Raw genomic sequence first — 26,059 nt, 5'->3', positions numbered from 1 at the left:
AGATATTTAAAAATCCATTATTAAATTAAAATCACCTGGTACCTTCCTCTGCAAAAAGAAGATAATTAATTAATAAACTTTAAAAAAATCAATTCAGCAAATATCCTATGTGAATGGCAAATATATAAAAATATCAGAAAAATGATCTACATAAACCTGTTGCTTGGTGGAAGACTACAGAATTACCAGTTCAAAAGTTTGTGGTGGCTGAGACTGGATTCAAGATATTCCAGATTATACTTCGTCTGAATGCACAACTGGGAATCATTTTAGCACCATATTAAGAAATTTCATTCCATAAAATTAACATCTCACTTTTTAAAGACCACATGTAACAATACTCCAGAAAACACTTGATGGTTTCGAGATGGAGCTCTTACAAAAATAAGATGTATATTGAAATATACATGTACTACTGTGTTATGGCACACAGTGAGACATAAATCAAATAATACATCAATAACATTAAGAAGCTGATACCTATTAATGCTGAAAGTGCATCTAATATCTACTGGGTAGTAATGTTTTGTGCTGTGGGACTCACTTTGGGTCCCTCTTCCTTCATACACGAAGACATTACAACCTTACATGGCCACAAATATATTTTTTAATGATCTACATGCACATGTATATAACTTATCCTCCAAACAAACACTTTAGTTAGTTTAATTAAGGCATAGGCATGCACAGTACACCATACATTTTCTTTATTTACTCCTAATGACAATTAGCATGTTCTAATGTGCAATTATGTAATAATAATAATAATAATAATAATCACACATACAACTGTATATGATGATTCATATTTTTTCTGTGCTGTACACAACATAAAAACAAGCTTTTTGTTTTACTCCAGTAGCTACAAAAGATAAAGATATAAATAAACCAATAAAACAAGTGAATAAATAGTCATCAAAGCAATTTTGATACCTCTGATGCATCAATTTCAAGAGAAAATGTTAGAATGCTTCTCCACTTCCTAAAGCATAACAGATATAAATCAAATATAAATATAAATCCTTGAAACTCCTTGTAAATAAAAAAAGCACTGGCTCTGTATACCAAGAAATACATTTGGTAAAAACAAGTATAACTAAAAGAATTTGCACATAAAAGAGTCTCTAGGTGTGAATAATATAGAACATGCTGATAACACTTAGAAATAATTATGTACAATAAGACATGAATCTACAATGCACACGCATACGTTATATGTACACGTGAAATTACTTTTACATGAAAACATGTTAATGCTCACTTCACTTTAACAGGTTGGACAAGTTGCCATTTTCCAACAAACAGAATTATTTCAAACACACACACACACACAAAAAAAAAAATGTTTCCAATTAAAAATATAAACCTGAAACTGAGCAGCTATCACTTTTTGTTCATCACTGAGATTCTAATATTTCCATTTCTTCCAATTCTACTAAAACATTCAAAATATTCTAATGTACCCTTCAGCAATATTATACCTCTATATTTTACACACATTTACACATCAAAAAAAAAATGTGGAGGAATATTATTTGCTAAACAAACATGATTTACTCCAAAAATTTCCTCTCCTTCAATAAGAAGGTGGGGACATTATATACTAATGACTCTGCAAGTAATTTTATAAATCGTCCACCAGAATCTTGGATTCAGGAACATAGAAAATGCACAGCCTTCAGCTGAATATAACAGTCAATAAATTTACACATTTAACATTAAATAAATAATCTTGGTTGCATCAATTTACATCTCGCAGAAAACCATAACTTAACATGTTTTTTAATTTCCTTTGCTGGTTTCTTGAATCATCGACTAAAACCAAGTCATTCTCCAATATGCCTCTTACAAACTTAGATGTTATCTGAAAACCATATCAAAGTAATTAAATGTACCCTTCACACATCTTCTAAAATTTTCTACTGAGCACAGCAGTCATTTTTCAGAGACCCCGAGTGTACTGATATGAGGCACTGACTATGAATGTTACAGACTTTGGAGGCTTACTGCACAGTATCAGAACTGAAATTGATCACTGTTCCTACGCATCAACCGCTCCATTTGTGAGTGGTTCTTTGGCGTCAGATTCCTCGTTCTTGTAATTATTTTTCTCGACAGTGTTATTTGTGTTCATGGTGCTCATGTCGACCATAGGAACCATACGGGTGCTGCTCTCCGCTGCCTCTCGTCGGTGAACCTCCAAGGCAGGACCCCAGGCTTCTGTAGGCCTCGTCAGCATTTTGATGATCTGAAAGAAACATTACCAAATACAGAGCAACATATATATATATATATATATATATATATATATATATATATATATATATATATCACGGCTAGTGCTTCAAACAATAAGATAATTGCACTTGTATTTCACATACAGGCTTGCCTCTATTTTCATCTTATTGTTTGAAGTGCCAGCCGTGATATAAGTCAATTACAACTACTCGTCATCAATCCACTGTATGCAACATGCAACAGGCAAATTATATCTCAACTGCATCCTGATATACTTACGCTTCTGTATATTGCATGCATAGGATGACTCGTGTTGTAACTAGTTCATAAAACTATGTGCCTTTTAAAACTTTCAACTGGATGTGTAACCAACTTTTTTAAATGAGGTTTCTGACCCATAAATGGTCTCTTTAAAAAAATTCGAAAAATCTCTGAGAATCATTCAACACTCCCGATTTATCATCATTATTATACAAAATCATGGGTAAAGAAAAAATCGAAAGCGTAACTGAACCATACCTGCCACAGAGTCATATGTTGATATCTTTGGTCCCTGCGTGCCGTTATGATCATCACCGTGGCAACAATAGGTATCATGAGGGGGGAGGTCAAGGACACCATCCAGCCGAGGACATCTGCCCAAACGGGGAACACATAATCACGATACGAGGACGGAGTGAAGTCGTACCACGTGAAGAACATGATGAACTGAAGGGAAAATAGTAGAAAATGTGCTTTTATTTTTTTTTTCATCCTAATTCTGCAAATGACCTCATATGAGATAAAAAATACCACTGTCTGCACAAAAAAAAGTCGCTCATTTTTCATTTTTCTATTTGCACTGCTACAGTGATTTCAAGCAGAACCATATGTAAAAAGAAATATAACACAATTTCTTTAAAGATGTTTCAGAACAAAAGAGTGATATTATGTGACCATTTAAGTAGTGAATGCATTGTAATAATATCTAAAATTAAATAAAAATGTGAAGAAAGTTATAACAATATTCCCAGTTTCTCTAATTACACAGACTAAAAACTCATTTGTACTGGATGATATGAAGAATCTTACCAGTAATACACAGGGTGTTATGTACTGCCACAAATATTTCCAGTATATACCAGGATGATATGAAGAATCTTACCAGTAATACACAGGGTGTTATGTACTGCCACAAATATTTCCAATATATACCAGGATGTCGCCCAATCATTTGACTGATGTTCTTTAGGAATCGATCAGAACCTAAAAAAGACAGGAAACAGCATGAATAAGGCTTCGTTCACATGCAATGTCTATTTTCTATTTTCTATTTTCTATTTTCGGTATGTCTTATGATCACGGTCTGTGCACTGAATATCCCGCGGCGTAATTACTGGCAGCGCGAGCCAGTTACTATAAGTTACTATAAGTAACTGGCTCGCGCTGCCAGTAATTACGCGGCGGGATATTCAGTGCACAGACCGTGATCATAAGACATACCGAAAATAGAAAATAGAAAATAGACATTGCATGTGAACGAAGCCTAAGGTAGATATAACCTTTTTTTGTTGTTGTTGTTCTTTAAAAAATATATTGTTTTGAATCTCAGCTTCCCAAAACTGGTGACGATGTCTTTCAGGGGGAAGCTGGGGGAGCTGTGATTTAAATCATCTTGAGTAAAATGAATTTAGCATTCTTTTTATAAAATGCAAAGCCATTGAAAGGTATGTAACAATCATAAAAATGAAGGATAAAAAGGTTCAATGAAGCCTTTCTGGGATCTCTAAGCCAATTAAAAAAAATCTCTTTCTTGTGAATCATTGCTAAACTGCTCCAGATACATCTCCTTACCGTAACTCCAGGACAGTGCCAGACATTCAGCTATCACAATAAACAGCAAGGAGTACGTTCCAGCATAGTTGTCCATTAGTGTCAGCATGTAAAGACCACCCTGGAACAAATAGTATTATTTTTATTATTATTATATAACTAGACACTGAGAAAGACACAATACAGAAACTGAAAAGAGACAATGAATGACTCAACGTATGAGTTATAGAACTAGTAGGTTTATATCAGCACTTGTAACCTACCTTAGAAGTCATGGTGAGTCCCAGTAAATACATCACTCCACAAATGACTGACAGAGTTATGGTTGGTCTGTGTCCTTTCCTCAGTTTCTCTGGGAACAAGTCCAAGAGAGTGGTGTGCATTGTATTCACTGTGGCAAACTACAAAAAAAAAAAAAAAAAAAAAAAGCTTCCTCTAACTCATTCAAATAAATATAATATTTTGAGTCATTCCACTTTATTTTCCCCTCAATTTCCTTTCTTCAGAGTTATATAAATTAAGAACTTCTGAAAATTAAAAATCTCATTGGTCGCTTTATAAAGTTCGCGAACAAAAATATTTTTTCCTAAAGCTTTTTACAGCCTGTGGACCTCAGTGGGGAAAGAATAATTTAAAAAGAGTCTATAAAGAGAGACATATGAAAATGTTAACCTACACGGTATGTCACAGTAGTTATTGAAAGTTTTGTAAGGTAAAGCTCAAGTTAGTGTAAAAATTGAACAGTTTAAACTCATAACATAATCAAAAAACTACACAGATGAACTTCCATCAAAATATCAGTGTATTACCTGTGTTCCCATCCCCAGTGTGATCATCATGAGGAAGAAGCTGATGGCCCAGAATGGTGACAACGGAAGACGTTTGACAACTTCAGGGTATACGATAAATGCAAGACCTGGACCTGAATTGTAGAAAATAAATATGTTTTAATTATTAATTTTATTTATTAAGTCAAGGTACTGTATTTATCATATTTTGTGAATGATTGTGATCTGTATTGTACATAATCACCACTTCCATGGTGTATTTGGTTACAATAAAGTACCTAATAACGTAAAAAGTTTTCGTGACTTGTAAGTTAAAACTTAAATCAGAAATACAGTATGCACTTGGTGGACAAGTTCTCAGCCAAGAACAAAAACAAAAATAAAATCTAGTTTTAAATTCTAAACATCCCACTTTTTCTGAATATACTTAATTTAAAGTCACTTTTGGAAAATACAGTTCATCAGTTTAGTTTTAACATACAGAGAAATAACAGATACATTCAATAAAGTGATCTTTGAAAATGATAATATTATGCATGTCTCCAAAGGTCTTTTAAAGATTCCCATGAATGACGGAATCACAACGCTCACCTTTGGATACGACCTCTGTGACGTCCACCTGAAGGTCATGTGCCATGTAACCAATCACAGCAAAAATAACAAAACCAGCAAAGAAACTGGTTAAGCAGTCACCGATTCCAACTATGAAAGCATCCCTAAAATCATTACAGGCATTTCCATATCAGATTATTCACTCTGTAGACACATTATTTTTTATGTTATGATAAAAATATTAAAGGCGAAGACAAAAATTTGTAGCATAGAAACTATGCTAGTTATGTGATTCACATTATACAAATTTAAGTTGCAACCCCATTCTAGGTGAAATAGTCTGTCCAAATTCGATAAGTATTTTGCATTGTCCAACCCAAAAAAAAAAGTTCAAAATCTTCTATTAGACAGAAAAACCTCATCCCTGAATGAAAAATCATTCACACTGAATGAAAGTCAAAGACTTATCTAAGAAATGCATTTTCACTGTTTACAATTAAAAAGTTTGTCTTTTTACTTACAGAGTTACGGGTATGAAGATGTGTGCTAGCAGAAGTGCACACATGCATCTCTATGCTTACGTACAATTATATTACCAAAACTACCACTCACCTGAGAGAATTATTGTGGAACTTATTATAACTGGCCAGTGTAATAAGACCACCCCATCCTGGGGAGAGTGAGAAGAATATCTGGACAGCAGCATCACTCCACACCTAGGAAATGAAATGTCAAATGCTATGTAATACATCATTTGTTATACTGTCCACTCTTTAATATCAAACATTTCATTTATTCCAGATATGAAGGCTTTTTTTTTTACCTAGACTGACCTGTCCATTACTAATCACACACACACACACACACACACACACACACACACACTACAGTTTCTGAATTAAAACCTACTTTTTGCTCAGAATTGTTAAATTAGTTTTTAAGGGAACAATATAAGCAATACAAAAATGCATGCATGCCTGTGTGCGTGCACGCACACACACACACCTTTGCTCTCCCTAACAGATGCCACTGAGGCGTAACATAATACTTAATTCCGTCCACAGAGCCCGGAAGTGTAAGGCCTCGTATCAGCAACACCAGCAGCACCACATAGGGAAAGAATGCTGTGAAATACGCAACCTGCAATCAAGTATTAATATTAGGTTTTAAAAAATGTATTAATATCTACAGCATCTAGATTATTTTGTATCCCCACTTAAAAGGAGTACAACTAGTCTAAAATTACGCATTAATTTTGGACTTACAGTTGTTTTTAACACTTGTTTTAAAAGGTAAAATTGTCCACTAATCCACTTTTTTGCTTCACCATCGATTTTTTTAAGACACAAGTTATTGAAATTCTTTCATTTCAGCCAGATGTGATATTTGTCAGTTAAAGCTAGCTAAGGTTACCTACCTTTCCAGAAGGCTTAATTCCTTTGATAAGACATAGACCCACTATGGTCCAGTGTACCTACCTTTCCAGAAGACTTAATTCCTTTGATAAGGCACAGACCCACTATGGTCCAGGCCAATAGAAGACACAGTGCCAGCTGCCAGCGCACTCCACCCATGTCATGGAAACCCTCGGTGATGTCCAACACATAGTTACTGAAAATATTTATAACTAGTTTGTTACTGGTGATGAGGCGGTCACCACTGGGGGAGAAGAGGACATTATGTGGGATGATGAGGTTGGCACCACTTGTGAAGTGGACATCACACGCAAGAGGAAAAGAGGAAGGACCAAGGAAACCTGGATATGGTCAGTTGGGAATAAAATGGAGGAAACAGGGCAGACGCAGGACAAGAACAAGATTTGTCTGAAGACGGCAGTGGCAAAGAATAAATTAGGTTCAGGTATAAATGTTGGTATTTTTTTAGCTTTTTTTATTGCAAGCAAGTTAGTATAATTACATAAATAATCTTGAGAGGATAAAATGTTTGAAACAAGTCAGGACTGAAATGCCAATAACAAATACCTACTGAAAAAACTCATCGCTGGGATTAACCCTCTTCAGTTCTTCCTCTGACGTCAGATTAGACACATTCTGGATGTAGTTGTATATATCCCAGCCATGGGACTCTATGCTGTAACATGTATCATTGAAGTATGTGCCATTGTAAGCTGTACAGTTCTTCTCTGCTGCTTTGTTCAGTACCCCACATGCTGGAAAATATAAGTCAGTATATAAGCTCTCTCTCTACATAGAGTGTAGGAAAATGGAATTGTAATTCCATAATGCATAATCACATAATTTATAATACAGAAAAATATAATTAACTGAAACATCAGACTTATATATACATTTTTTTATTCTATCTTGTCTCTGTAGATTATAGAACAACTATGGATTTATGTCAAGCGATAGTTAAAATCAATCTTGAACCTTAAATGTTCTTTCTTTTCCTTTCTTCTTTTATTTGTTTTTAAACAGGTAACGTTTCACTCAACCAAAATAGAATTATATTCCGCGATGGCCACAGCAATGAATCTGTTGTCTCCAACGGACTATTATGATGACGTCCCATCCTACCTTGCGTGTTCCACTCATTCCCACAAAACCTCCAGGGTACGTCTGAGTTGAAGGAAGCAAAGAGGTAGAAAATGTTGTAGGCTATCACCATGTTGTAATATAGAGCTATGAAGGTAGACACCATGAACATACCATACCCAATACCTGCAAATAAATAAATAAATAATTTTTTTAAAAAGCCTGAAGTTAAGTACAGTTACAAGTGATCTTCTTTGAACATTTTGTTCAGTTCATAACAGTTTATATCTTATAATAAATACAACAGTACTATGAATCAAGAACACATAAGTTAAAGTATTTATTTCTTCATAATTGTTCTAATAAAGGTGTGTGTAGGGGGACTGTATGCATCAAAAAGAAATGTCAGAAGGCCACTCGCACCCTCTAAAATATCAAACGATCACTGTATGTCTAAATCACTCCCTCATTAAACAGAAGACACCAGTAGAGTAGACATATAAATCTTCACTTCTCTGAACACACTTAAAAAGAATTCCTCGCTATCAAAGTTCACTGCCAGCTCTTTAAAATTCTTTGTAGATATAATTGGAGTCTTTTCTAAATCTACACACACTTGACTCGAGATAATGGCCATTAAAAAAAGACAAGAAGGATATTAATAAGTGCTGAAGTAGTCGGTAATGTGACGATGACATGCCAGGTATACAGTGTCTGTGTGGACTTTTTTTTTATTCATCTGTCTTTATGGCACAGGTATAAGGAGGGCCTGAATCTTCACACATCTTACTATATAACCAGACATTGATTGAAAAAACAAAAACAAAACAAAACTTATGACATTTCTATTTTTTCAGATCATAATAATTTGTAATAAAATGTACTTTAAACCCTTTTCAACATGCAATAAGTATGTGCTTGACTTGCCCTCAACACCTGACCTTCATATGACCTTTGCTACGGCCTGACCTTGACATACTTACCCTGAAACAGAGGGCTGGCCTGCCATACTGATATAACACCCTGGCTGGCATACTGACCAAATGATAACTCCATGAACATCAGGGGGATCCCAGCCAGGACCAACATGATGGTGAAAGGGAGCAGGAAGGCACCTGGAATGGACAGATCCTTTCTTCAGCTAGGCTTATAATATATAATACGAGAAATTGAAAGACCAAGTACATTGTGCTGAAGGAGATACTTGCTCTTGTATAGATTTTTCTACTTAATCTTTTAGCCAGATGATGTTCTTTATTCTGAGAAAATTTCACTTTACTTGATTTGCTATATCCCATAATACATGTACATGTATTTCTAGATATTTAGATTGCTTTTAACATGTTGTGCGCATTCTCTTTCTATATAATAGCATTTTCATAAAACAACTTGGGGGGGGGGGGGGGGATGGTGTTCTTCTTACCCCCTCCATTCACATAACAAATGTAAGGAAACCGCCAGATATTTCCCAGCCCAACAGCGAAGCTGAGACACGAGCAGACAAACTCCAGCTTGCTCCCCCAGTTGCCGCGCTCTTGATTCTCATCCCCATCCTCGGAGGTCTCCGTGGTCAGGGACTTCTCTGGGTCCTTGATTTCTTCTGTTGTCTGGAAGGTGCAACAATTTCATGTTATTTTTCATATTTTTCAATTCAAGAGAAATATAAGTTTTAAAGAAGTTTTTTCCTCTTGGTTTCTGCGTGCATGCTAAATATCCGCAATCTGAACTATTCAATAATGGGTACAATTGTTTAATATATAGACAAGGGAAAATTCTAGTACTAGTAAACTAGTATTACAGAATTATCATCAGGCATTTTCACGTCAAGCATTATATTTAAGTGTTTTATTTATAGCAGAAGACTTTGAGAGAATGTCAGCTTCGTGTATGTAATTACCCATCTGCAGGGGCGTAACCAGACCTTTTAAAATTGTACGCACAGATTTTGAAAATTCCCAGGTACGATTATATTCCGTGAAAAATACACTGAATTTGTGGAGAATAATATCATGGTTGGCTCAAAAAATTGTACGCACAGTGCATCCGTGCGTATGCCTGGTTACGCCCCTGATCTGTCAAACATAAAGAAACACCTAAAAGGAGCCCAACACCACCCAATAACTTTAGTTGGACATATTTCTACTGTGTTTAAGAGCTCACGTTCCAGGTAAAACTTCTCCCTAACGGTGGGGGGCAAACTTTTGAGAGTGAGTTCAGGATCCTGTAGTATAGTTATATGGTAGAACCTATCAATATCTACAGCTATATGTCACATAGAATGCTAGTAAGATATAACGCTCTTCGTGAAAAGACCTTTACATCTCCAACTTTCTGTATTAAGGTGATAATGAGAAATTTATTGCTATTTTAACAATGAAGGACATGCAAACATTGATGAGTGTGAGTCACCATGTAGGAATAAATATTGCCATTTGACGCAGTGTTGCTACATCGGCATGCTCTTGTTGTGTGTGTGCGTGTGTGTGTTTGTGTATTTGTGCGCATGTCCTTAAAAAAATATCAGATCTAGGATTTTCACAATATGCAGACGCAAGTTTGGAGCAATCTGACTCTAAACATTTTTAACCAGAGTTGTTAATTTCCATTTCGATAACTGCTTTTCAAGAGTAAACTTGTTAAATGTTCATTTAAAAAAATAATTAAATTATTCTGAATAACAGTTGATAGTACAATTAAGAGCTGGCCAGTTCAAGGTAGGACATAACACAGTTTTGTTTACCAAAGAAAGTCTTATCATGATTATCAAATACAGTGAAAAGGTTGTGGATTAAATCTTAAATGTAGGTGTTTAGGTCAACAAACATACAAGAACATTAATTTAACTTAAGTAAACTAAGATGCTGAAAACACTTCAGATATGACACTTGGGTCAGCAGAGTCCAGTTGCACTAATTTGAATTTAATATGTAACTTTTGCCTTAAATCAAGTCTAAATTTTCGATCAAAATTCTACTCAAATTTTATCCAGTAAGTTAGCGTTTAAGTCCAATTTCAATGAAATGTTGAGCCACATTCCATTGAAAGCAAGACACTGCTAAAATGGGCCAGATTTAGTGTTAAAAGTTCTCAGGTACTTCAGTATTCAGCAGTCATTACCTCATTAAAAAGAAAAAAAAAATATTTTAGGACACTTCTCTTTATCTGCTACTGTTCACTTTCATGAGTAAAAGCTATTAACCAAATATAAACTTCCCTTATCACAATGCACTTTCTGTGGATAGCTTTGAAGTCCTTTTACAACTTGATTTATTGACTTGATACCAGATTACATAGAGTTCTTTATTAACCTACATACAAGCAAATTTCAGAATTTTCAGCTGCTCATGAAAATCTAAGAGACAAATAAAAAACAACATTACTTATTATTACCCTTTGATAAGAAAAAAATATCAAGAGATAAGAGAAAATGATGTAAAGCATTTTAAAAGAAGTAAGAATGAAAAAGCTAGCTCCAAGATCAGCTTAGATATAAACATGAGATACACCAGCTACATATTACAGTATGTGTGTACTGCTGGTAAAAATGTCATGACCTTCATCACCCCGCCTGGCTTGTTGATGAACTTGAGAAAACCACAGAGAAAAACATGACCCGATGGGATATCAAACAGTACAATATGGCAGTGCAGTCTGGATAGGGGCAGATTTTACAGAAGTTGATGTGATAATCATTGTGTGATGAGGCATGCTTTGACACTGAAGAAAAAATGTCACAAAATATGATACAGTTGCCTTGAAATGGGCAATGACCCAGACCCAAGATATTCACCCATTGGTAACAAAAAAAGGAGGAATTATCACAGTGATTTTTAGTAAGGCTTATACATCTAATGTCCAAATATGTTTGTTCACGACAGCCTTCTAAAACTGTGTCTTGCTCATGGGCTAAAAAAGAGAGAACAGCACTATATAATTATATGATATTAAATCCTACTCTCTAATATGCACGGGCCTTAATCTTAAGAGGATTTATAAATAAAAAAAAATGGGAAGGAGAGGAAAAGAAATTGTTAAAGCAATCTTATCTTGGTCGTGCCCACTCCTTAACATCAAAGTCGTGGGACTGGAATAGATTTAAAATCATAACAAAAACAACTTGGCTATATTTGGCCTGAAAACAGTCCCATGTTTTTACCTCAGTTGTCATAATTGAACTAGTTTAGACTGGATCACACACTATATGAATACTGATAAACAAACTTAAAGTACCATCATAGTGCTTCATTTAATTATTTAACTTCATGGGCCACATACAATGACATTGATATATTCTTCAAATACTGTTATTTATTGTTCATTTTGTATGTTTGAAATGGACATGCTTAATCAATAGGATTTTTCTTGATTTTTTTTTTTTCAAAAATGCAAGTCATAATATTGAGGTGCCCCTCAAGCTCTTCAAAATAAAATCCATGGCACTTTGGAAATTTTGCTTAATCACTACCGCATATAGATTTTTCAATACATGGAGTTACCTTTTCATTGAATGAATAGAGCGTACAGGTCACGTTCAAAGTTTCTATTATCACAATGCAAATCATTCAAATCCCTTTATATTGAAGAATTGTTTTATAAGTACTAGTAATATGGGAACTCTCTGATATAATTCCACTGACAGAGGGTTATATTCAGGAATTTCATGATTGTACTGAACAACACTTAAGGTTAGAATTTGAAGACCTCGACTAAATCTCCTTTTGTGGGTTCCCAGTATAAAATTGAAATTTGATCCTTTCCATATTATGTCATCTCATTGTTCCCCTTTTTGTCGAGTGTTGACCATGCAAACACCCAGCTCTGTTAAAGGGATAATAACCTTTCGTATGAAATCTGTATTTCACAATAAAAACATTGTGAATGACTTATAAAAATATAATATATTCTGTTTTCCCACAAAAACGGCTGTTATAGCTATTATTCTGATATCTTTAGACCACGTGACCTCCATTGATGGCTATTCTCTGTTAAAATCTCTTAAGAGATTTTAACAAAAAACCAAACTTTTCAGAAAAAAACCAGGGACTAACTTTGAATGTAAAAATGGATTCATTAACCATTGGTAAGTATGGGAAAATTGTTGTTTACTCCAAGAAAATTCATTTTTTGGCCGAAACGAAGAGTTATTATCACTTTAACTTACTGAAATATATATGATGGTGCTGCTTTGATAATGACCAATACAGGTATTATACACATGGTATATGTGAACACTGCATACATTTAGGCTGGAATGACTGTACTGGCAAGCACTTGAAAAGTAGCATCTTAATTTTATCTATCTTCTGAATCTTGAGTTTTCATATATCATGATGATTTGATACTGATGTGGCCTTTCTCTATAAATGTTGAGCTGGAAAGGGGTGTGTGTGTGGGGGGGGGGGGGGGGGGGAGGGGGAGGGGGCTTAAAAAGCAAAAATTACAATTATATGATTTAAAATATTGCAGCAGGGCTTGAACTTCATATTGTCTTTAATTCTTTAATTTTAATCCCCCTTCCTCTTTCTCTTTCAATAACATAAACATGTGTTCATCTCTGTGAATAGGTTTTTTTAAGGATTACTGCATGGTGGTATGTGTAGGCCTAGTGATATTTGCAAGTAAATTATTTAATGTAAAACTGATGCAGGCAGCATTCTAAATATAGAGTTTGACAGACAAACAAAACAAATTTCATGGATAAAAAACAAAATGTCCTTTGTGGGTGAAGGTAGTATCAGGTGGAAGGTTTTTTAATATTTATTTTATTTTATTTCTAAAAGATACCAATATTATTATTATTATGAAGTGTGAGAAACCATGGAAATGCCAAGAAAACGTTAGCACATTAAATGTATAGGCCTTGACCCCAACCAAGTTTTGCCCTGATTTGATTTAAACAGCTGTGGTGATTTTAACACCAGGCTCTTTACGCATGGTACGTGTGAGTAACCTGTAAGCTAATTTAGGTCAGTCTGCCTACACTAAAGGCTGATGCAAGAGACGATGAGGAGATTTCGCTAGTGTTTTTTCTCATTAACAACCTGTAAATGAATCACAAAAATGGTTTTAACTCTACCAACAGACTAAAGCAGTGTTTTTAAGATATCAGACACGTAAGAACGACTTGTGCAAGTACATTTAGAACGAATTACCCTACATAGTCTACTGGTACATAGGCCAGAGAGAGAGAGAACCTTGCCAGAGAGCAAGACAGATGCCATATTTTTCCTAAAATTCCAGAAATTCATAACTGAAACTGTAAATGCTGACATAACAGTACTACTCACTGATGCGTATGTTAACTCCATGGTCATAAATTTGGTTTTCAGGACAACGATCACCGTAAAAATCCGTAAATAATGTATGACAATCACCACAAACATTCCCAGAGTGCAAGACAGATACTATATTTTTTCCTAAAATTTCCGGAATTCATAACTCAAACTGTAAATTCTGACACCACACTGCTACTCACCGGTGCGTATGTTAGCTCTTCGGTCATTTTTCTGGTTGACCAGGTCAACGGTAACCGTAAAAATCCGTGAATAGAGAGAGCGGTTTCAGTTTCCCCTCGTAGTCTCTCTGCAGATCAGACATCATACATCAATGCGTAAGGCGTGATTACTGTTACTACTAAAACACCTACGCGCTAGAACAAAATAGTCCGCGACGTGAGTTTCGCGCCACATTTTTGCAAAATCCGTCGATGTAATGTAAATACTCCAAACTCTGTAAATGACTCATTATACCTTTTGGAACGTTTAAAGAACAAAAACTTATTATTTGTTGTACACGCACAATGAAAAATGCAGATTTTAAACTCGACGAAAGTCTTGCCTAAAAGAGGCACGTGTATTTCCCGAGCGGACAGTTACGTGGATTTTTGTACCCGAAAATCAAATAATTGCGAAGAAATAGGGCAAACCTGATTTTTTTATGTATGTCGAAACTGCAATTGCTACGGTGCACTGAGCATGGAAGACCCCCCCCACCCAAACCCCGAATTAGGCTTATTAGAAACCGTAGCAGTTTTTTATGCAATAAAATGGCAAAAAACAAAATACTGTAACAGTAAAGATCATGTTTATTAATGATAATCTGTGAAAATTCACTCAAATGATATAGGAGTGACATCACTGTTGAAGTAATTTTGTACATGTGCACGTACTGTCACATCTTAATGTACAGTTAGTGTTTGGGAAACATGGTTGTTCATATTATTTTTTTCATTTTTCATCTGATTTACTCTCAAGATCTGGGGTAGGCACATTTTGACAGACAAGTCATGATTTGGAGACAGTAAAATTAACTGATTCTAACGAAATAAATAAAATAATAAAATAATAACAAGTTTGGCTTTAGACATTTCTTTCTTATGTGTGCATCTTCTTTTCACATGAACACAAAAAAATCCCTCATTATCCTTTGGATATATATCTCAACAATATTCAATTAATTTCATAAGTTCCTCTAAGAAAATTGTCCCATCCTTCTCCACCAATTTTATTTAAAAAGCCTTTGTAGTCTCTAATTAATTTTACACCAGTGGGAATCCTGAATCAATATGATTATGATGTATTTATCTGAGGATTCATCTTTAGGATCCATTCCACCACTTCCAACAACTGAGCCATGTTGTAGTGACTGAAAAAATAAAATATTATCTTCGTTTAATAATAAAAAATGGTTTAACAGCCACAAAACACCTTAACAAAAATATATTTTAATTCCCAGAAATTTATGGCAAACTGACAGTACACTTAGAATCTTGAATCCACAAGTTTTTACTTTTGTTAATTTTTTAGAAAAAAAAATTATAATAATATTATAATAGACCAATTTGATAAAATTTTCAGAATAGGTCAGAAATGGGTAAATTAACCGATAAAATTATGGTGTTGATCCATTTATTAATTTATCATTAATCAATGAAGAAAATTGAGCTTCCTTGGCAGAGGTCTGAACTCTCTGAGTGCCTTTCTAGTTTTCTTTAATTCTTACCTTGCAATATTTCTGAAGGTTCTAAGCTTTTGTCCCAGGTCTTCCAGAGACACAGTGTTGCTGAAGTCTCCAGCACAGGTGCAGTACTTGGACATATTGGATTCCTTCACCTGAGACATTAAATATGAACAATTATTTCTATAATATTAGGCATGATAGGTATTGACTTAAACTTGTTTTTCTGAAAAACTGAAAATTTTCAGCAATTTCCCCTTTACCGCAAAGATGTACTCTTTACAAAACTTCTGAAAAATTTACAATCTTTGAACTACTTTTTAAGTACCACTGATCGAACAAAGGCACAGAAAATTGCACTAGGAAATACAGCTATTCAACATTGTTCAAATTAAAAATAAAAATAAAAATTGAGGAATAACCTAAAAAACAAATATAATAACAGAAACAGATGTATTAATTGTTTTCTACACTCACCCCATGACATTTCTTGCATTTCAAATCCTGCAGTACATATCCCATAGACTTCCTCTGCACCGCGTCTACCAGGGCTTGCTCTATCTCATCTTTGTCGTACTCATTGTTACACTGTGGACACTGCCAAACTGACCTGGAAAACAGCACAAATATCTATATATGTTTCTAAAACCAAACAATTCACCTCTTGGTTGTGTGTACTCATTGCCTCCAGCCCATAAGTTATGTTTTTGTTCCATAACTTTGTTAGTTTGTCTATGTGTTAGGAAGATTATGTGGAAAATTATTCACAGATTTTGATGGAATTGTCAGGATAGGTCTGAAATGGTCTAATTTAATAGCGATTAGATTTTGGTGATGATCCATTAATTAATTATTGGTTAACTATTAGTTAACTATTTGTGTTGATGGAGATATGCACTCTCTGAGTGCTTTAATAATTTCTAGTTGCATCATCATTTTTTCTTAAGTTTGATTTTAAGCAAATGCTGGAAAAACAATTGCAGAGTTTTAGTCAAGTATCAAGATAATTTAGGGTCCTACAACGGAATTTCACTTCCAGAGCAAATATTCATCACTTACATGGATTCCCCTTCTTGCAGAAGCAATGGATCTCTACAGAGGTCAAGGTCACGGATGTAGTTACAGGTTTTACATATCACCTTAAACAAAGAAGAGATTCATAAATATGCACTTAACATAACAGGACTGTTAGCTAGACTGAACACCGAGTTTAGCGAAAAGTTGCCAATTTGGAAGGAGGACGATCAAACTGAATGGACCTTTGACAATTCGGGTGATTCTAAATAAAGCTTGGCAGTTAATGCACATAGTGACTCAATAAATCCAGGACATTCTAAGGGAATGTTCAGATAAACCCACTGTACTAGCTGATGCAACTCTGCAGGATATTCTCTTTAAATGCAATCAATGTTATTGGCTTAAATGTCTGACACGTTTTTAATTAAAGGGATAATAACTCTTCATATGAGATCTATATTTCACAATAAAAACATTGTGAATAACTCATAGAAATATAATATATTGTTTTACCACAAAAACGGCAGTTATAGCTATTATTCTGATATCTGAGCTTGTCTTTAGACCACATGACCTCCATTGATGGCTATACTCGGTTAAAATCTCTTAAGAGATTTTAACAAAAAACCAAACTTTTTAGAAAAAACCAGGGACTAACTTTGAATGAAAAAATGGATTCATTAACCATTGGTAAGTATGTGAAAATTGTTGTTTACTCCAGGAAAATTTATTTTTTTGGTCGAAACGAAGAGTTATTATCCCTTTAAACCCTAGCGTGTCAGACAATTAAGCTGATTGCATTGAATGCAATTTAGGGATAATTCCCCGCAGAGTTCGATTGGTCCAGCTAGTACAATACTTGAATCTGAACGTGGTCTAAATAGCAGTTCATGATTTGACATGTAACCTCACCTCTGGCAGTGTGTATGAGAGACAGGGGTCCCTCCATTCTGCATCATTGGAGAATTCTCCCACTCCAATCAGCTTCAGCAGGTCCCTCTTCATCTTCATTACAGGGAGACTGATGTTGGAGTCCAGCTCCAGAACCTGAAGACAGCATATTTATGTAAAATGAAAAGAAAATATTTCCTTTGGTTAATGTAGACATATTTAACAAAATGGTGAGGGAGGGGGAGAAAGGGGGGGGGGGGGGGGGGCATGTGTCAGTGAACCTTGAAATATGGCCAAAAAATTAAATATAAAATTACAGGCAGACTAGTATCAAGACTATTTACATCAATGTTGAAAATTAATTACTGCATAAAATTCACTGGGTTTTTTCAATGGATTTTAAAATTTGGGAGTCACTTTGGAAAGGCAACAATCAAAGACAGGGCATATCTAAGTCACTGTATGTCAGAAAAATGGGTGTCCTTTTCACAGAAAGTACAAGACATCAAAAGTTGTTTAATTTTTGCAAAGACCTGAATTCCATACAGTTAAAATGTTCAATCTAGTACAAGCTTTTGAATTAAGTACCTTACAAACAGCCTTGACAAACTCCAGAGCTGGATTACTGAGAGGAAGGTGGGATCCTGGGAGTATGGGAAACTCTGTGGCAGCATCTCCCAGAGTGTTCCTATTCCCCGCTATCTTCTTCTGAATTTTCTGGGTAATTCTGAAGAAGATTGGTATAGAATTTGAAACTTATATCTCAAAACTGATCTATTATTCACATTAATTTTCCTTTTTTAAAAATATTAAGTTTAATTAAGAAAAAATGTTATGAACTGTTTTTTTTAACTGTTGTACAGAGCAACAAGGTAATGTAATAAAAATGCTATGCAGATATGTATTGATCTCAAAAGTGGTATTTTGGCTCCCAAAAAGTCTGAAATCCACCAAAAGTCAGAAAAATCTCATCCGTGTTCATGAACACGTGATACATTGTAATCAGAAAACATAACTCACCCAAACATCTGCTGCGTAAGATCTCCCTCAATCAAATTCTGAGAAAATTCCACCTGTGCGGGCGTGGCTGCCCCATCCATCGACTTCACAGCTGGGTTGGCCTGCGTTTGACTTTGACTTGTGTGCCTGCGCCTGATTGGTGTGTTCCCTGGGGTCATAGAGCGAGCCTCTTCCTGGACTTGTTTGTAAACAGCCAGGATGTAGCCTGCTACGATCATCTGAAAGATACAGTTGAAACTGTTAAGAAGTGAGTGAGGCTTAGGGATCCATCTGAACTCCAAAGATCCTGACAAATGAAACAAGGCAGCAAAGCTGTCAAATGTACAGACAAAAAACAGAAAATAAAGATGCAAAAAAGGTCATTTTGTCAATTTTGATGCAATAATTAATAATGCTTATAATAGCACTGTCAGTCAACACTGAATTTTAATCTTGCACAACAGGTAACATGGTCAATAACAGGAGCGGACCCAGAGATATTTTCTGACAGTATTACAAAGTATCTATGTTGATCCATCCTCCATTTTGATGGTGTTCCAACAGAAAAAATAGATACCAGTCAATATAAACTAATAACCTGACTGTCTTCCGGAAGACCCAGAAGATGGTCTCAATCCACCCCTTCAATAAGATTACAGTTTCAGGACCATGAGAGTTCAAATTCACATTATGAAAGTCTCAATATTTGAAAAATGATGACAGTGCATAAAATAATATTACATAATGTTTAAAGACATAAAAAACAATATAACTGCTTATGTAGAAATACAGAAAATGTGCAGAGCCCCAGGCAGATGACAGCCTGCCTGGGGCTAAAAGTCACAAATGCAAGTGTTTGAGAAAAAATTATAAAGGAAAACAACAAAACTAGAAAAGCACTTTGAGAGTGCAGACCTCTGCCAAGGCAGCAATTGTTGATTATTAGTGATAATTGATTGAATATTGATCCGGACCACCACCAAAAATTAATCATTGTCCTCTTTGGCCCACTTCCGACAGTTCCTGAAAATTTCTGCAAAATCAGTCCATAACTTTTTGTGTTATGTGGATGACAGACAAACAGGGGTGAAAATATAACCTCCTTGGCAGAGCTTGAGGTAAATATAATTCCAATGAAGCTGCTATTCAAACTTTTAATCTTCCAGTTTGATATATATATATATAATAATATATATATATATTTAAAACTTATTTGCAATATTAAACAAAATTTACCTGCATAATTATCACTGCTTCCTTATTATTAATCTAGCAGAGAGCTTTACCTTTGGGAGTTTACAGGGAAATATCAACAAGTGTGCTTTACGTAATCTCATTTAATGGCCTATTAAAGCAAATGACTTTATAACTCTGAAATTAATCTAGTGATACCCAAGGGTAATTTACAGACTGACCCACTCAAAGATCTTCAGGCCCATAAGTCACACCTTAAGAAAAGCACAAAACCATAATGCCCAAAATAGGAGACTACCAATCCTGATGCAATAATACATTATGTTTAACTGCACAGTCAACATCAACTTATGCACAACAGGTAACACAGACGAAAGTAAAAGCATAAGGCTTCAGGCCCATCAGAGTTCAAGTTTATACTTAGAAAGTGCCAGAATGAGAAAAATGAAAATTTCACAAAAAATGCATAAATACAATAAACATGATAATCCAATAGAGCTGGTTTTCTCATGAGCTGAAGGCCAATCCTAAAAATCGTACTTGTAAGTTTAAAATCATAATAAGTAGCACAGTTTTCTTTTCATAATGTTTGCAGTAGCAGTGCAAAAAGATTGTCAATTTTGATGTAACAATACATAATAAATTAGAGAATAATTATCACCAATTTTTGTTTATTGACTATAAATAGGATGGACATGTAGAAAATATGATTACCATTTGGCTTCATGTCCATGGGAGCTCCGAGTCCCACAATGAATATGCCAAAAAAGATAATGAATATAACACTAAAATGTATAACTTCCAGAAAAAGAAGCCAATTAGACTGCTTTTCTAACTCAGGCTGCATTTTAGTCCTGTGTTTCTTTTTTGAAAGTTTGACAGTCATAAGTAACACGGTTTTTCCATAATGGTCATCAAGGCAGCAGCACCAAAAATTGTGTTTTCTTCTATTTTGATGCAACATTACATAATGCTTAACAGCATAATGACCATCGATTTTTAATAATAAAATATAAGTGTCATGGATTTTCACAAAATGTGACTAGCACGGGTCTTCAAGCCCGTGGAGGTTCTAAGTCGCACCTTGGAAATGCCAATATGTGAAAAATTAAATTTTCACAAAAAACTGTTCAATTGCCAGAAAAATTTACCAAACAGACTGCATTGCATACTGAAGCTGTATTTTAGACCCATGTTTCTTTCCTGTAAGTTTGAGAACAGTAATTGACATGATTTTTGTTAAATGGTCATCATGGGAGCAGTGCCCAAAATAGGGGTTTCTTCAAATTTTGATGCAACATTACATAATGTTTAACAGCATAATGACCATCAATTTTTAATTATAAAATATTAGTATCACGGATATTCAGGAAATGTGACAAGCAAAGGTCTTCAGGATCATGGAACTTCAAAGTCACACCTTGAAAATGCCAATAAGTGAAAAATTAAATTTTCACAAAAAACTGTTTAATTGCCAGAAAAATTTACCAAACAGACTGCATTGCCTACTGGAGCTGTATTTTAGTCCCATGTTTCTTTCCTGTAAGTTTGAGAACAGTAAGTGACATGATTTTCCTTAAATGGTCATCATGGGAGCAGTGCCCAAAATAGGGGTTTCTTCAAATTTTCATGCAATATTACATAATGTTTTACAGCATAATGACCATCAATTTTTAATTATAAAATATTAGTATCATGGTTATTCAGAAAATGTGACTAGCAAAAGCCTTCAGGCCCATGGAACTTCAAAGTCACATACTGAAAATGCCAAAATGTAAACAATACAGCACTGTTCTGAAATGGGTTTATTTCCATTTTTAACACTTTTTAAACATAAAACAAAATAAACAGTTTACTGCCATTTTTATATGACCAATGAAGAAAATTGATGAGATGGGAAAAGTATCAATAGAACAGTTTTAAATGCCCAACTTCCTCCATTCTGAGATTCTGAACATAGTGGATGAATGCATCTGACAAACTGCAATGATATGAGTTTATTTCCATTTTTGACACTTTATTACACAATACATGTTAACAAGTTTACCATCATTTTTACAAAATCAACTAACAATGTTGTAAAGATGCAGGAAATGCCAAACAAACACATTTACGTATCTTATTAGTTCAATAATGAGACTGTTAACATGCCTAAGAATTGAATGTGAGGAAATGTGAAAAAACAGCATTACCTTTTAAAATAATGGACTGATTATGCTGATTTTCAAACTCAACCTGCGTTTTAGTAAGATTGGCCCTTCCTGTGAGTATAATGACAATTGGCCAATCTGTTTTTCTTATATTGTGTTATCAGTGTTGCATATATACTGAAAAAAGTGAAAAAAAACAGCATAAATTCCCTATAAGTGACCCGATCGTGCTGATTTTCGAACTTGACCTGCGTATTATGAATATTTATCAGTTCTGTAAGTTTCAAGCCAAAGGGTAAAACAGCTCTTCATTTATTGTGTTATCAGTGTTGCAAAAATGCTGAAAAAAAGTGAAAAAATAGCCTAAATTCACTAAAAATGACCCAATCATGCTGATTTTCGAACTTGACCTGCGTATTATGAATATTCATCAGTTCTGTAGGTTTCAAGCCAAAAGGTCAAATGGTTTTCCCTTTATGGTGTTATCGGTGCTGCATATATGCTGAAAAAAGAGAAAAAATAGCCTAAATTCACTAAAAATGACCCAATCACGCTGATTTTCGAACTTGACCTGCGTATTATGTATATTCATCAGTTCTGTAAGTTTCAAGCCAAAAGGTAAAATGGTTTTCCACTTATCGTGTTATCGGTGCTGCATATATGCTGAAAAAAGTGAAAAAACAGCATAAATTCCCTATAAGTGACCCGATCATGCTGATTTTCGAACTTGACCTGCGTATTATGAATATTCATCAGTTCTGCTAGTTTCAAATCAAAAGGCAAAATGGTTTTCCACTTATCGTGTTATCGGTAAAAGTGCACGGCGACGGCGACGACGGCGACGACAGACGCAGATGATGGCAATATGTACAGACACATCTGTGTCTGTACATAAAAATATTAATTTTCCATAGATTAAAAAATCAGAACCCATAAACATACTGTATAATGATCTTTCTATTAAACAGAACAGTTTAAGAGAGGGACCAGAAGAATTTTCTGTGGCAGGAAATGGAAACTTTGATGCAAATTATTTTATTTGATAAAACCAAAATCTTATCATCATTTTCCTTCATCACTCTCACTGACAGTTATGTAACTGTTAATTTTTAAACTTTTTATAAAAGTTAAAAGTTTATTAATTCATTAAAGCAATAATAACTCTTCCTTTGAGATTCAAAATTCCGCATGAAATACATTGTAAACAACGCATGGAAATATATTCTATTGTATTTTACCACTAAAACGGCCGTTATTGTAGTAAAACTAAAATCTGTGCTTGTCAATAGGGCTTTCGAAGCTTTCATCAAGGCATTCGTTGCTAATGACGTAATGGTGTCACGCGGATTCTCGCGTTCATTCGAGACCAAAATAACATATGGCGCCAAACGCATTAATGCGGACGCAGACGTAAGTTGCGAGTTTTTGTACAGTGCGTCGGATAACAAAAAGCCCAGAACGGCACACATTGTGGATATTAATGTATTTTTAACAAAAAGACGAATATATCTCATGAATCTTATATAGTGTTGTTGTTGTCTGCTTTTCCCGCGGTTTTAAGTAGGTCAACAGTGACTATGCGATGTCAGAGAGAGCTCTGTCAGTTAAAATCTCTTAAGAGATTTTAACAAAAAACCGTACGTTTAGGAAAAAAACCCTGGATTAACTTTGAATGCAGGAATGGGGTCGCTGACCATTGGTAAGTACGGGAAAATTGCCGTTTACTCCAGGAAAATCCAATTTTTGGCCAAAATGAAGAGTTATTATGACTTTAACATTTATCTTATGAAATTAATTATCATTATTATAACACTTACGTTGAAGTTGGTTTGGCAGGCTGCAGCTTCTGGCAGGTAATGTACTATATTCCAGTTCATTTCTATCACAGGCTAGAAAATGTAATAAATTTGAAAAAAAAAATCAATGGCTCTACTTAAGACTCAAGTGATATTTTTGCCAACTGTAGAAAATTGCCCAGTCCTATCTGTTACTGAAACAGGAACATATTTTTTGTAATAAAAGAATGCGAAAACTAATTTCTGAGCATCATAAATTTATTTGTGATCTTTCCATAATTATCTGCAAGCAGTGACTACAGATAAAAATAGATTAATTATGAGACCAGAAATTCAGAGAAAGTTTTCTAAAATATTTTCTTGTCCATTGTGGCTATTCCCCCCCCCCCCCCCCCCAAAAAAAATTTTTTTTACAGCTACTACTCACATCGTCATCGTCATCATCAGACAGGTTCAACACTTCTTCATCTTCTTTTTCTAAACCTCCATCATCCTCATCATCACTTCCCTCATCACCCTCTTTCTCCTTTTGTCTTTCCTTCTCACGCTGTGATTGCGCCTCTTCTTCTTCAGTAAGAGAAGGCACATCAAATTTTCCTTTCACTCCACCATAATTTGCCTAGAGATAAATATTCCATTTGAAAACATTTGTAGAAATCAAATACAAAAGGAAATCAAAGTGATCTGCTAAATCTAAAATTGAACTGAACATATTCTAATAACTAATTTTAATTTTCTTGCTACAACTTGGAATACTGTCTGTCCCTTACATAGTAAGTAATACAGTCATTTCAAAAGGATATTTCATGAATTTTTTACCCCCCTTTCCCAGCAAAAAAGAATACATATATTAAATAAAATTAAAGCAAAATCAACAACTTACTGCATCAAGCCACATCAGAAACTCCCAGCATTCCTTGTACTGGATATCAATACAGCGATACAACTCCTTGGCACGGATACTATTGGTAATATACTCCACATAGGCAATGGCGTCTGAAATTCGCCTTTTCTTGGTACTTAAGATGACCCGATTAAAGCTGGCGTACACTATGTTGGAACCCAGACGTTTGAACTCTGCTATCAACTGGAAATATTAAAATTAACCTAGCAGACTACTTTTTTAAACATTTCACGATATTTTGCATAATATTTTTCATATCATCTTATGTACATGTATTAGAATACAAGACCAGGAGTATACCTCAAAAAATGATCTTTTTTTTTTAATATTAGCACCTTTAAATCATAATCAGTTACTAGTGACTGTCACTACAATCACCCCGCAATCAAAAGGTATTTCAGTATACAAAGTTATTAACAAGGAAAGCCCTACCTGCATGAATAGTTTCTTCATCATGTTATGCAGGGTGCGTCTCAAGGCAGGGTCATATAGCAACGCTCCTGTATGCCGAAGCCATCTGGAGATATGATACATTGGAAATATAATATATACAAGGCTGAACAGACTTGTACTAATTAAGTATTGTCATTAATGCACTTACAATATTAAATGTATAACTGGAAGTTTGACACTATTTGAAATTCAAGTAGTAAGTATTAATTAAACATCATTACTTCCACATAGAAATCTGTCATGGGCCAAATTCTCTTAAACATGTCCAGCAAAAGTTTTTTAAACAAAATAACTAAGATATTGCAAGGATTTAGAGTATAGGGCCCATTTAAAATTTCAAACTTTCTCTAGACCACCAAGCAGTGTTTTACAAACAGTAAATTTCTGACATTTCAGAATGTTCCTGGTGAAATTTATTCTGGAATGAACTTCATACCAACTAAAAATGGCAAGTCTTAAAATCTTTTATCAACTTACCTGTAGAAGTGGACAATTTGATAGTCTGCAAAGACATTGCCGTAATGAGTGACATCTCTCACCCAGCCCTGGACCATGCTTTTTAATATCCTGAAATATTAAATTTTTACAAGTTTTATTTATAGGTTTTTTTAAAGTCCCATAAAGTTGGATTTGAAACTTATTCATGCACAAAATAAAAATGTCAGCTATTATTTTAAATCTTGGAGCATTTTATAAATAGACAAAATGTAATTAAATTTATTAAAAATCCTGATACAAATTTGAAGAAATGGGACAATTAATGTCAACCTTTTTTTTTTAAACAGGGACCGAATTTTACTGTTGTTAGCATAAG

General features: G+C 34.5%; 2 protein-coding genes across 3 annotated transcripts in view; both read right to left on the bottom strand.

Annotated features, from left to right (window-relative positions):
* Positions 1-244: 244 nt before the first annotated feature.
* On the bottom strand, positions 245-14,516 carry LOC106165777 (sodium- and chloride-dependent glycine transporter 1). Of its 2 annotated transcripts, none has more exons than XM_013544137.2 (15): positions 14,361-14,516; positions 9,309-9,492; positions 8,869-9,000; positions 7,928-8,071; positions 7,377-7,560; positions 6,869-7,001; positions 6,396-6,530; positions 6,003-6,106; positions 5,430-5,554; positions 4,860-4,972; positions 4,314-4,451; positions 4,072-4,171; positions 3,383-3,483; positions 2,758-2,946; positions 245-2,248 (listed from the first exon to the last, which is right to left on the bottom strand). In XM_013544137.2, the coding sequence occupies exons 1-15, from the start codon at positions 14,385-14,387 to the stop codon at positions 2,042-2,044; spliced, it is 2,016 nt and encodes a 671-aa protein (XP_013399591.1). In that variant the 5' UTR covers positions 14,388-14,516; the 3' UTR covers positions 245-2,041. The 2 variants fall into 2 exon arrangements, 1 of the variants encoding a protein (XP_013399591.1); XR_015335427.1 differs by having other exon boundaries at positions 2,078-2,248; positions 3,310-3,483.
* Positions 14,517-14,949: 433 nt separating this feature from the next.
* LOC106165766 (DNA polymerase epsilon catalytic subunit A) overlaps positions 14,950-26,059 on the bottom strand; it is a 30,372-nt gene continuing 19,262 nt past the window's right edge. The window contains exons 43-54 of the mRNA XM_087017362.1: positions 25,723-25,812; positions 25,225-25,309; positions 24,772-24,975; positions 24,316-24,507; positions 23,910-23,981; positions 18,770-18,987; positions 18,338-18,476; positions 17,771-17,905; positions 16,901-16,980; positions 16,319-16,451; positions 15,887-15,996; positions 14,950-15,529 (exon numbers count right to left, since the gene is read on the bottom strand). Coding sequence (XP_086873488.1) covers positions 15,454-15,529; positions 15,887-15,996; positions 16,319-16,451; positions 16,901-16,980; positions 17,771-17,905; positions 18,338-18,476; positions 18,770-18,987; positions 23,910-23,981; positions 24,316-24,507; positions 24,772-24,975; positions 25,225-25,309; positions 25,723-25,812 — 1,534 coding nt within the window. The 3' untranslated portion in view covers positions 14,950-15,453. The remainder of the gene's footprint in view (positions 15,530-15,886; positions 15,997-16,318; positions 16,452-16,900; positions 16,981-17,770; positions 17,906-18,337; positions 18,477-18,769; positions 18,988-23,909; positions 23,982-24,315; positions 24,508-24,771; positions 24,976-25,224; positions 25,310-25,722; positions 25,813-26,059) is intronic.

Source organism: Lingula anatina, chromosome 7 (assembly GCF_051362555.1).
Source record: "Lingula anatina isolate TDL-2025a chromosome 7, LinAna3.0, whole genome shotgun sequence".
NCBI lineage: Eukaryota > Metazoa > Brachiopoda > Lingulata > Lingulida > Lingulidae > Lingula > Lingula anatina.
The sequence above is the reverse complement of the archived record's forward strand: the minus strand, read 5'-3'. Positions and strand labels throughout refer to the sequence as shown.